The sequence below is a fragment of the Gossypium arboreum genome, chromosome 3, assembly GCF_025698485.1.
Source record: "Gossypium arboreum isolate Shixiya-1 chromosome 3, ASM2569848v2, whole genome shotgun sequence".
Taxonomy (NCBI): Eukaryota; Viridiplantae; Streptophyta; class Magnoliopsida; order Malvales; family Malvaceae; genus Gossypium; species Gossypium arboreum.
Genome location: NC_069072.1, coordinates 121,904,404 through 121,917,807, shown reverse-complemented (window position 1 = coordinate 121,917,807; position 13,404 = coordinate 121,904,404). Strand labels below are relative to the sequence as shown.

General features: G+C 29.6%; 1 protein-coding gene across 1 annotated transcript; it reads left to right on the top strand.

Moving 5' to 3' along the window:
- Positions 1-8,938: 8,938 nt before the first annotated feature.
- LOC108458213 (ethylene-responsive transcription factor RAP2-4-like) lies at positions 8,939-10,721 on the top strand. Its single transcript, XM_017757518.2, has one exon. The coding sequence runs from the start codon at positions 9,501-9,503 to the stop codon at positions 10,458-10,460; it is 960 nt and encodes a 319-aa protein (XP_017613007.1). The 5' UTR covers positions 8,939-9,500; the 3' UTR covers positions 10,461-10,721.
- The last annotated feature ends 2,683 nt before the right edge of the window (positions 10,722-13,404 follow it).

Genomic DNA, 13,404 nt, shown 5'->3' with positions numbered 1-13,404 from the left:
ATACCCTAGTTTTCTCTCAAAATTCTCTGTTTCAAAACTCTTTTAAACCCTTAAGTTTTACTAAAAAATATTCTTTAAAGTTTTTAGAAATTCAAATCAATTGTTCTTCTTCAAATTGTTGAAACTCGTGTCATTAGATCGTACAATTTTTATCAAGATCGGTAAGTATCTCGTCCTCTATCAACTAGGACCTTTCAATTTTGGAAGATATTGCGTTTTGATAAAATTTTTAATCTGATTAAAAATCTTTAGTTTTTTTGTCAAAAATCTCCACAAATATTGAAATTTTTTTCTTGATTCTTGTATTTTGTCAATTGAAAGACCCTTGTAGGTGATTGGATCTAACTTGAAGGTGGGGTAGTTGCCTGAGGTCACGGCAAAGTTAGGTGTGTGTTCTTTTACGAAAAATTAAGTCAAAATTCAAAACTTTCCAGTTGCACATGGCCTACCACATGGGCGTGTGGCTTGTCCGTATGGATCACACGGCCTCGCACACAACCATGTCTTCCTGTTTTCTCCTGCATCCATATTTTGCACATAGACTGAACACACGACTATGTGGCTCTTACGCCTTCACCCCTTCACATTACACACGACCTGAAGCCTTGCTCACGGTCAAATGTACAGCCATGTGAATCCATCACACACGTCCTAGAGCCTTACACACGACCTAGACACATGGTTGTGTGGCTCCTGCACCTTCACCCCTTTGCATAGCACAGGCTTGGGGCCACACACGGGTTGGTCACACGGTCGTGTGGTCCTTGAAACTTAAAAATTATAGTTTTGCCTTGCCTTTAATTATTTTATGCAATCCAGTTTCAGATTAGGTTTTTAATGGCAACTAGAAAACTAGATTACGTAATCAGGTCCTAGGCTAGGATTAGAATGGTTGAATATATGCATGAATGAATTTATGATCTTAATTGCTTCTGATTGATTATTTGATTCATGAATGACTTTATCTTTATCAATGTTATAAATGCCGAATGAATGTCTTGTATGCATGGGGGGATGATAAGAAAGAAGGAAGAATGACAGTTCATATTGACTGTATAAACGAATGATTGATTGTGTACCCACAGAACAGTAAATTCCAACTGCAATCTCATTATGCTGCATGATCCATCTGACAGCTATTATCCGCGAGTAGTCGTGACTCTATAGTTAAATGAATGTTCGTTGTGTATTCACAGCCACAACAGATTCCAACAACGACGGTCTTACTGTGTACCCACAATTACAGCAGATCCTAACTGTAACGTTTTTACACTGTGCTCTCACGGTTTCTCCAACAGCTTTCTACTAGGAGCGGCTGTGTTTCAGCAGTTACTGGCAACTTTTATCTGCAATTACCGAATCTGAACGAATGTAGTGGAAAAGTCCACGAGTGGAGTAAAAAGGTAGAATGGGTTTTGGGGAACTCCCTATTTGGAGAGCTAGTGGTCAGGGTAGGATTAATGAATGTTAAATAAAATGTTAAACGAATGTTGCATGACATATTATGCATAATTATTGAAAAGTACCTGTTGAAATGACTGAATTGATAAAGGTGCATATATCTAATGAGAATGATATTATGACTCTATAGTTGATTTGCTCAATTTAACTCAACTGAATGTTAATGTCCTATTTGTCTAAGTGACAAAAACTAAATTATCGTATTGATCGAATTATTATATGAATTTGATTATTATGATTGACATGTACATTCGAATTTTGGTTTGGTTTATTGTAAAGGGACTCACATTGAGTTTCCATAGCTCACTCCTCCTAATTTCTATCTTTTCAAATAACCCAACAAATTAGGACGTGGAATCGACATGCGGAGGATCTCAGCTTGTTTTCGCCAATGATTTATTACTATTATTTATAATTATGATTATCGTTTTATTTTATTAAATGCCATGGTGTGGGACAATTATTTTGAATTGCATCCATTAGGATACATGTTATTAATAAGTATATATATAGATAGAAAGTGTAACGCCCCAATTTTCGAGAATTCTGTGAATGTTGGCAAAATTTCATGCTTTGATTTTGTCATTTGTGAGTGAAATTATGAAATAGGACCTATGTGAAAATATTTGAAAATGCTATAGGCTAAATTGAAGTGGCCAAATAAATAGGAGTGCAAAATAGGAGGATTTGCATGACAAACCTCCCATTTTACATGAAGTGGCCAGCCATCATGTTGTTGTAGACAATATGAGCACTTGATATCCATAATTCATGGTACAAATTGATAATGGGTTAGGTAAATGTTCTATGATAATGGATTAGGTAAATATTCAATGATAATGGGTTAGGTGGATTAGGTAAATATTCCATGATAATGGGTTAGGTAAATGTTCCATGATAATGGTTTAGGTAAATGTTCCATGATGGGCATTTCATGTCTTTTGTATTAAAGAATTAAATGGATGAAATATGAAATTTTATTAAAAGAAAAAGGGGTGAAAAGAACAAAGTTTTGTCCATCTTTGTTCATCATAGCCTAAAGTTAGAGAAGAGAAAGGAGAGGAGAAAGCTCTTGAATGTTCGGTCACTTGGGGAAGAAAATTGAAGGTAAGTTCATGGTAGTTTGCTTCTATCTTGATGTTCATGAGTTCTTCTTGATTCTACCTTAACTCTTGAAGCATATTCTGATTTTTAGTTGTGTTGTGAGCATTTAGTCATGAATTAAAATGAAGGAAATGGTTGTTGTTTCATGTTCTTTTGATGAAAAAATGGAAGATAGGTGAAGTTGAGCCAAACAAATGAGCATGCATGTGCCTTAGACGTTAAAGGGAAAAATCAGCTAACATGTTGTGCTTTAAAATGATGAAGTGGAGATTATACTTAAGTAAAATCATAGATATGTGATGATTGATTGGTGATATACATGTTTAAATAACAAGCATGCAAGTTAGGTGTGAAAGAGTGATTTGGTAATAAATCTGCTTGGGACAGCAGCAGTAACGTGACTTTGGAAAATCACCATAAATTGTGGAAGATGAGTTAGAAACTGCATAAATTATTTCATTAAAGCTTAATGAGTCTAGTTTCAAATGGAATAAACTAGAACATATTTTGAATTCTGTACAATGAGAAATTTGATTCGTAATGAAGAGTGGTCAGATTAGTCAAACAGTGAAACATGGGAAACTTTGAGAAAAATCTGGTATTGATTGGCTAAACCAAAAATTCTAAAAATTTTATTGATAGAAGATATATGAGTCTATTTTTAAGGAAAATTAACGGAACTTGATTTGGAGTTTCGTAGCTCCAGTTATAAATGATTTAGTGACTGTTGCTCAGGAAGACAGCTTGCAGTGAAATTATGATTATGTGGTAAACATTGACAAAAATTTGTTAATGAGTTGCTTATTGTTTTCTTATAAGCTTACTATGATCTGTAGGTGTGGTTGGCCGAATATTGTATGGGGTTAATACGTAGTTCGTATTTGAATAGTTAGATTAATGTGTTAGTAATCCAATTGTAGGCAGTTCGTGTGTGGATCTCATCAGCATATCGTCGCAAGCAGTGTGTAACTAACACCCTCTTTCTTAGTCTAGATCGGCAAAAGCGAAAAGCGAAATGCCGAAAATCGGTATTTTGTAGATTCTTGAGTGTCGAATGCTCGTGAGGTAAATCGATTAAGGTTTTTGGTAAGCTGCAATGTTTGGACTGCAAAGTGCATAATTTTTGTGCCCTCGATATTTTTGGGCTTAATGGGCCAAAAATTGGAATGATGGGCCAATGGGCCCAATTCGGTAAGAACCCTTGGTACGTGATTCTGTAGTACGTGAAAGGTAGGAATATGCATGAAAAACAATAAAATAGATAAATTACTGAAATACCTTTAAAAATGGAAAATTTACAGTTTTACCCTAGGAGATAAATTACCGAAATACCCCTAGGTTAAATTGACCTAAATGCATGTTTGATTGTTGTTATTTCTTGCATGCCATGTTATTATTATCGATGCATGGGATGGGATATTGACGGAGGAAGTCTTGAAAGTGGCTTGTCCACGTCTTGGAGGCTTTGCCTCAATTCTTTGATAAGCTGAGCGCAAGGTTTGCAATCTGTGGAGTGTTGGGTGGGTGGGTTGAGCTATTCCCACATGGAGTGTAGGGCTGGTACGGGTGGAGTGTAGTGGTTGGTGGGTTGAGTAGTCTCCCAAATGGGCTTGCATATGTTATTGATGTTGCATGTATTTTGAAATGGGCCTACGGGCCATACATTATCTGAATAAGGGCTAAGGCCCGTTTATTGTAATCTGAAAAGGGCTTTGGTCCATTATCATTATTACTTGAATGGGCTTAGGCCCAATAGGCTTGAGTGACTTGGGCTTTGAATGGGTTTTCCTTACACACTGAGTTTTCCCCAAACTCACTCCTTTTATTTTCATCCACGCAGGAAATCCCCAACCATAGTGGGCTTGGAGCTGTGAGGGAATTCTGAGTGGCCACTCGTTCTGAAAGTTTGATTTTCTTCCGTGAACTGGACATCCTTTTATTACGTTTGAAGTTTTGGGTTTTAAATGTAATAAGGCCGCTTAATTATTTTTGATGGTTTTAATATGTATTACTAAGATAAGTATTACTTATTTTAACTTTTGAAATTGGATACCTTTAGGTATGCGTTTTCAAAAACAACAATTGATTTCAAAATAACACGACAACAAGTAAAGCTTCCGCAATGAAAGTATTTTCCAAAATTAATCACTTTTCCTAAAAATGACTTAATCAAATCGGTTTCCTAGAAATATCCATTACGTTAAGGTGTCGCAATGGCGGTATGCATGTCTAGGATTGGATCCGAAGGGAGCTTGGTATAGCGATCAGATGGACTCACCACCTCTTTTAGGTTTCCTACGGCGCATGACTTCTATTCACTTTAACCTATAATGAAATTATCTTTTAAAACACTAAGTAAGTTTTTCTGGATCAACAATATAAAATGTTTTGAATGCTTCGATGTGGCATGTCGGATCCGGTCATAACGTCTAGGCCGGGTTTGGGGTGCTACAGAAAGGTTTATACTTATTATTTTTCATTGATAATGATTTTAGAATGTTGTTTATTTATTATGTGTTTTAACCAGGATGATTTATTATACAAAGATTATTGATTTATTTTCTGTTGCTAAATTAATGTTAGTTTTACCTAATTAATATGAGATATTCACTATGATAAACCAAGTTTAGAATTGAGGATGGATTTGAAAAACAAAAAAAGACAAGACCACTTCGGTGATTAATGTGATCTCTTCGGTTCGAGTCTACAATCTAGGCCGGGTTAGGGTGGTTATAGTCCATGTTTAGTGGCCAAGTTGGGAAATGTTTCCAAGTTTTGGAACAAATGTTGACAATAAGAAAAAGTTCAGGGACTAAGATGAGAATAATTGTCAAGTTGAGGGACTAAATGTTGCTTTATCCTATTTTTTATGTGGAGAGATCCACTTACACAAGAGTTACAAAAGAGTAAAACTAAAGTAGTTTTATACTCTTCCATATAGATTTTGTACGATCAATATTTTAAAGATCCAACCATTAAATTTAATAGTATAGTTGTACTTTCATGAATATAAAATTTTGAATCGATCGATATGTTTATTATATTGAAATATAAAAAGTGAATATATTAATATTTATTGAGTGGTTGAAAGTTCTTTACTAAAATAAATAATTAAAAAATTTAATATCTATCAAATTTTACATACATAATCTATACAAATTGAATATGAAATATGATGGTTTGATCGCTAAAATATTAATTATACAACAATATATGAAAGGGTGTAAATTACTATAACTTTACAACCTTTCATATATTTTATAAGATTAATATTTTAACGATTCAACCGTTGAATTTGTTGATAGAATTGTTGTCATGCGTGTAAATCAAACCAATCGATAACTCTATCATATTGATCTAAAAAGTATATATATATATATATATATATTAATATTTATTGAAGGGATGAAAGTTTTTTAATTAAAAGAATAGTTAAAAATTTTAATTTATGTCAAATTTATTATACATGATTTATATAAATGGAATATAAAATATGTCAATTATTAAAATATTAATCATACAACTATATATGAGAGTATAAATTAAAATTACTTAAATTTTACAGTAATTTTATACTTGGAAAGAAATCTATCCACACAAAATAAAACTAAATTAATTTTATATTTTTCATATATTTTATAATTACAATATTAAAGGGAGGAGAACACATCACATGATTTATACCCAGATTCATGTAGATACGAAACACAAACTTTAACCCTACTTTCAAACAAATCTTCAATTTTTTAAAATAAAATTTTATCAATAAAACTTTTAAAATTAATACTTATCATTTATGACTTTAATTCATACTATTAATTAATTATGCAAAACTATTATTAATTTATCAAAACTCATAGTGGGCAAGTTGATGATGCATTAATTAATTAGGTCAGAACTAGCTATCAACTTTCCTTTCCTTCAACTATAAATGTTGTCTCATAAATTAAGATACGTCCAACTTGATTTTGTTTATTACATTTTTTTATATTTCCAATGCTATTATTAAGTTGGGTTAATTGATATTTGCAAATATTGATTTTTAAATATATATAATATATATTTTGTTTAAATTTAATTTGAATGAGTTGGTTTTATGAATTAATTAATTGAGAAGAAGGAAAAAAAGTATATTAGTATAGGTGTATAAGTAATTTAATTTGAAATTTTAAAACTTCTCTAATTATTTTCATTCACCTATGGAGTTTTTAATATTTCTTTTTAGTTTATTAGTTTTTCTATTAAAACCATTTTTAATTAATAAAAACAATAATGCTTCAGTCATCAAATAGGCATTAACGTGAATTAACAATGTTATATATTTTAAATTCTCAATTTTATCATTTCAATTGAGATTTGATTTTTATATAAATTTTTACTGTGTCGTAATTTAATTTATCTTTAAACTAACAGTGAATTTATTTTAATAAAAAATACATATAATATTTCGAACCAATATTAAATTTTCACAAATTTTCATTTTGAGCTCTCAAAAATTTTATTTTAGTTACTACAGTCAAAAACTATTTTTATTTTAAGCTTTGTCAATTCAATGTTATTGTACACTCATTTTAGTCATTTAGCTTTAATAAATTTTAAAGAAATTAAAAATTTTAATGATTTTCATGTAAAAACCTATTTTTTTCCTATACACCCAATTTTTCGTTTGTACTAACTAAAACTAAAATTAATTCTAAAAAGATTTAAAATGATAAGATAAGTGATCAAAATGAAAATTTACTAAAGTTGGGTGATTAAAACGAATGTACAATAATATTGAATTAAGAACTGGGTGAACAACTTTTAAAGGCATGCTTAAAATGAAAATGGTTTAGTCGCAGTTTCTGAAATAAAAATTTTATTTTGACAAAATGATTTATTTGGCCATCCAACTTACAAAAAAAGTCATTTTAACCTTTCATTTAATTTTTCTTCTTTTTTAGCCATTAAACTTGTTTTTTTTTATTTTATCAAATCACCCCAAAATTGATGGAAAAGTTAATGCTTTTTAACTTTTTGATGTGGCATACGTAGATTGTCACATGGATGAGAAGTCAATATTTAATTAATTTTAAAAATTTTAAAAATAAAAATTATTTTTAAAAATTAAAAATTAAAATTAATTAAAATTATTTGAAATACTTTTTAATATTTTTAATATTTTTAAAATTTTAAAATTTAATTAAATGTTGACATGTCATCCATATGGCAATTCACATGTATGTTGGCATCAAGAAAGTTAACAAGTATTAATTTTTCCATTCATTTTTGAGTGATTTGACAAAAAAAAAGTAACTTCAATGGCTAAAAGAGATAAAAAAATTAAATTGAGGGTTAAAATGATTTTTTTGTAAAGTTGGAGAGCAAAAAAATTATTATGTCTTTTATTTTCTTGTGCCAAAAATAAAAGGTTTTGAAAATTAAAAAGATTTTGAAAATTAAGTGACTAACTAAGTTATTTACCCTATTTTAAAATATCATTTTATTAAAAAATAGGGAGAAAAAAAAGCAATAACTCAAAGTAGGGTGAGTAGAACTCGATTTGATTCGAAAAAATTGAAAAAAAAAATTACATTTTGAGTTAATCAAATTATTTGAGTAAACTCTAATAAGTAATTTGAGTTTTGAGTTTGAATTGAGTTGAATTTTACAATTCGAATAACAGATTGATGTAAATACCCTTTTGGTCCCTGTAAATTTTAAAAATGAGTAAATTGGTCACTTTAAACAAAATTACCAAAAAAATCAAGATAATTTTCAAAATTCAAAATAACTTTTAAAATTCAAAATATTTATAAAAATTCTAATTTTTAAAAAATTATAAATTTCAAAAAAATCTAAAAATATATGAAAAGTTAAAAATTAATAATTTTTAGAATAACAATTTTGGAGACTTAAATAAGTTAATTAATAATTCAAGTTTATTATATTAAATTATTATTATTATTATTTTCCTTTGAATTTTTTTAAATATATATATTTAAATTTATGCATTCTAATATAAAATTAATTATACTATAACAAATTTCATTTTATTTAATTTCATTCAAATAATTTTAAATCGAATTAAAATAATAAATTATAATTTATTAACTCGATTAAGTAAAAATTTTTCCACCCATTCTAATTTAACACTTATCCAAGAAATGTCAAACATAGTGCAATTAAATCCGCGAGAAATATTAGAGTGACCACCAACACCTGTAAAGAGCAGGACACGTGTGTAGGAAGGAAGAATGTCCCCACGCGTTTCAAAAGATTATGGGTTAAAGCAATCAAAAGTGAGGTTAAAAGTCTTAACCCTGATTAAGAGAGTTAATGAAGGAGCCCAACCATTATATAAACAGAAGGAGCTGAAAAGAAATCCCTAAGTGAGGCCGAGAGTTGTTCACACCAAATTACTTGAGGGAAAATAAAAAAGCTCTTTCTTCTTTTTATTCTGTTCATTCTGTTTTCAAGATTTAAACTTTTGATTAATTCTGGGTTTTTCTTTGTGAACATTCTTCCCCCCCCCTCATCCCGCTTCATTGAATCCCTTTCTGTTAATCATCTGTCTTTGAAAAAATAGAATCTGATATTTGGGATTGTTTTTCAGAACTTAGACAAGGATTTCTTCAAAAGCCAGGTGTTTTCAGAATCGAGATCCAGTTTTTTTTTAGACTTCCAATATTTTTCACTTTCCAAGCAAAATTTAGATTTTTTTTTTTGGTTCTGTAGATAAAATCAACTGAAAGGGTGATTTTTGGTCCCTTAAAGTTTGATTTTTTAGACTTGGATTCGAGGGGTTATATATTTTAAAGAGCCTCCTTGATTAATCCTTTTTTTCTTTTTCTGATTTTCAAACCTGTGCTTATGTTTTGTCAAGAAACAGGTTGCTTTATTTGACTTTGTTTCTTCTTCTTCGTCTTCTTTATTTTTTCTTTCGGTTTGAAGAGATGACAGCTACAATGGATTTTAATAGTAGCGGAGCATTTCAATCAGATTTCTATGGAGGAGAATTGATGGAAGCACTTGAACCTTTTATGAAAAGTGCTTCTTGTTCTTCCCCTTCCCCTTCTTACAATTCTTTATCTTCTTCACAAACACAAGCCACTTTTTACCCAGCATTTTCAGGTCTGCAAGAGCCTCAACCTGGTTCAACTATTGGTCTAAACAACTTAGACCAAGCTCAATCCAACCAAGTACAGGCTCAGTTCCATTTCCAAACCTACCACCCTAGCTACCTTTACCAAAATCCCCAACCCAGCTTCAGCAGTAACCATATGGTCAGGTTTCTTAGCCCCAAACCAGTCTCAATGAAACAGATGGGTTCACCACCCAAACCTACCAAGCTTTACAGAGGTGTTAGGCAACGTCACTGGGGAAGATGGGTCGCTGAGATTCGGCTACCTAAGAACCGGACTCGCCTTTGGTTAGGCACTTTTGAAACAGCCGAGCAAGCAGCCTTGGCTTATGACAAAGCAGCCTATAAACTTAGAGGTGACTCAGCGAGACTCAACTTCCCTAACCTTCGCCACCAAGGTTCCCACATTGGTGAATACAAGCCTTTGCATTCCTCCGTTGATGCCAAGCTTCAAGCCATTTGTGAAAGCTTGGAACAAGACCAAAAGCAAGGGAACAAGAAAAAAACATCAAAGGAAATGAAGAAGGACAAGGTTCAAGTGGCAACGCCTGAACCTGAGGAAAAGACAGTTAAGTTGGAGAACTCCTCTTCATCTTCGTCTCCGGTTGTGTCGGAGAACGAGGTGTCAGCAGAATCTTCACCTTTACCAGATCTTACATTCTCGAATTTAAACGAACATTCATGGCCTGAATTTGGTTTTTCTTCGGAAAACTTTATGTTATCGAAATACCCTTCATATGAGATTGATTGGGATTCTATTTTAAAATCCTAAAAAAAGAAAAAAAGAAAAAAAAAGGGTATGTTTCATTTCTTGAAACAGTTAAGCTCACTGCAATCGAGTTTTTGGTAGTTGCAGTGGCAGGTCAGGGTCCTTAGCCTATTGTATTTATAAGGAATTGGAAATGTTTCCCATGGTGGTCAGCTCCTTTTTTGTACTGCTGAACCAAGGTAGAAATCTGTTAGTGTGAATGTAATTGAATTTATCATCTTTTTTATTTACTACTTTGAATGACAATGTTTCTGAAAAATATAATTGGACTTGTGTGGAAGATTGTTGTAGCTGTACGTTGGATTGAAATGGACACAATAACCACCGCATGATCTATATTACCCTTCAATACAATGTTTCCTTTCATGCCTAATATTTATCTCATCTTCATTCTAAATTAAACTTCTTACTTCACAATCAAAACTTGAAAACACTCTTTAATCGGAAAAACTCCTAAAGATAAAAACTCTATTTTTCCTTTATGGTTTGAAGTATAGCTAATTACTTTTATAAGTTTTTATTAAAAATCTAATTAGTTATACTTTTTAATTATTATTAAATTAAATTATAAATTGCATATATTAAATCTTTTCAATTAAAATATGTAGGTTAATTTTAAAATATATTGTCTTAAATGATAATTACATTTTCTTTTGTCTTCTCTTTTAATTTTGATTTTAATTTTTTATACAAATGCATGTAAATATTTTAAACTAAATTTAATTTAATTATATATTAACTTTGAGATTCGTATTTCTTTAATTTCATATTTAAATCCATTTCTTTTCCATTAATTTCTTTAAATAATAGTAATTAATTTTATTAAAATTTTAATTACTTCATATCTAGGTTAATATATAAATGAATTAAGCATAAGTTTAAAATACATGCTTTTACTTAGAACTTAAAATTGTCCATGTACAGTTTGTGGCTCAATTCAAAAAGAATTTCAAACCTAAGCCTAAAATCAACCTACCTTAGCTCAACTCCACAGTTCTATTCATTATTTATATATTATAAAATATTAAAATTATTTTATATTAATGTTAATATATTTTTATAATTAAATTTAAATAAAAATCATTTTTAATTGTTTATTCTAATTTGAGTTGAGCTAATTTAATGCTTGAAATTCTTTATCTAAGTCAAGCTTTGACTAATGTCATCGGCCACTGTTAATTTAGTCCCGTGACACTAGAACAGACTTAAGGCTAATTTAGCATTAACTTTTGAAAATTACTTTTAAAAAGTGTTGTGAAAAATACTTTTGAGAAGTATTTTTGAAAAGTTTGATTTAAGATTAAGTGTTTAATATTACTGTCAAAAAGTACTTTTGAGAAATAAAATATCCATTTTAGACATGGTATTATAAACTAACAAATATGCTTTTAGAAAATGTTCAAATTAGTTAATATTATGATATTTTAGTAAGAATAAAATTTTTTATTATAACTTGTTGTTAATATTTTAATATATGAAATATAAATTTTAAATATTTTAAGTAATTAATATAAATTATTTATAAAATTTAATTAGAATATATAAATTATATTTTAAGTATTTAAATATAACCATTAAATATTTGTAATTAGATATTAATACATTTTTTTATTTTAAAAATAATTTTTTAATTAATTATTTTAACACAATTGTATTGTTTTATTTTAAAATGTAATTTGAATATATAACCCATATTAGATATTAACATAACATAGAAAACATAAACCTAACAAATTAAAATATTATATGTATTTGGATTAAAAGTTTCAAAAAGGTAATATTTATATACCAAATATAAATTTTACAAAATTTACATTAGCATTTGTAATTTAAAGTGAATTCACTAAACTAGAAGCTATAGCATATCTTGTTAATTCTATTTCAAAATCACTTGAATTGTTTAATTCACCATCATCATCATCATATGATAAACAATTATGATAAACCACAAGATAACATTTTTCTACATGTCATAATATGATAAACAATTAATTCAAGAGTTGTTTATTTTTCTAAAATTATCAATTAAAGAACTTATACTTTATTATTTTAAAAAAGAAATAAATGAAATATCTTATCATTTGGTGGGTGCAAAAATTTGTATTTTGGATCTTGAATTGCATATTCTTGTGCCATGCGTCGGTCTTTCTCATCCAGTCTTAACAAAGGTGAAACACATATTAAAATCACAAACTACCATAACATTTTGAGTCGTGACACATTTTCTTACAATGTAGAGAATTTATTCATTCGGTGGAAGAATAACGGCAATATGAGTACCATCAAATGCGCCCATGCAATTTTGAACAAATAATTATATTAGTCCCATGCATATTTTTAATCGTAAAAAAAATTAAAATATAATAATTAATATTAAATTTTAATCTTAAAATGCGACATATATCTAGAATCATTTCGTATTTATTCAGGTATTGAACTAAAAAAATGATCATCAGGTGCAATTAGATTAATGACCATCTTTGAAACTTTCTTAAGCACAATTGCAAAGTATCAACTTATTGTTGCTCTAGACCTTTAAAATCTTTCTTGACATTGGGAAACTTTTGCATTGGTGCCTAAGATGTACAAAAAAATTCTCAACATTTCATGAGAAGATATGTGTCTTGAAGTTTGCAAATTGTATCTTGTCTCTAAAACTCTCAACAAACTTGTGAATACAATTTTTAACATCCTAAAATTAATCATACAACATAATCCATGACCGTCAAGGATCTCTTGGATCCATGTCTCACCTGATTGTTTTCAACCCATGCATGGTTGCTTCAATATATACTTCTTATAATATAATTGCACAGGAGAATATACAACAACAAATAACCTGTTAAAACATTCCATGAGTTGTAAAATCTCTTTCTTCCCCCTTTCATCATCACTTTCATCACCGTTCAAATTGTCAACAATACTCATCACTTGTGAGCAAATTTTA

Coding starts and splice junctions, on each gene's coding strand:
- LOC108458213 (XM_017757518.2), top strand. CDS start 9,501: ATGACAGCTACAATGGATTTTAATAGTAGCGGAGCATTTCAATCAGAT.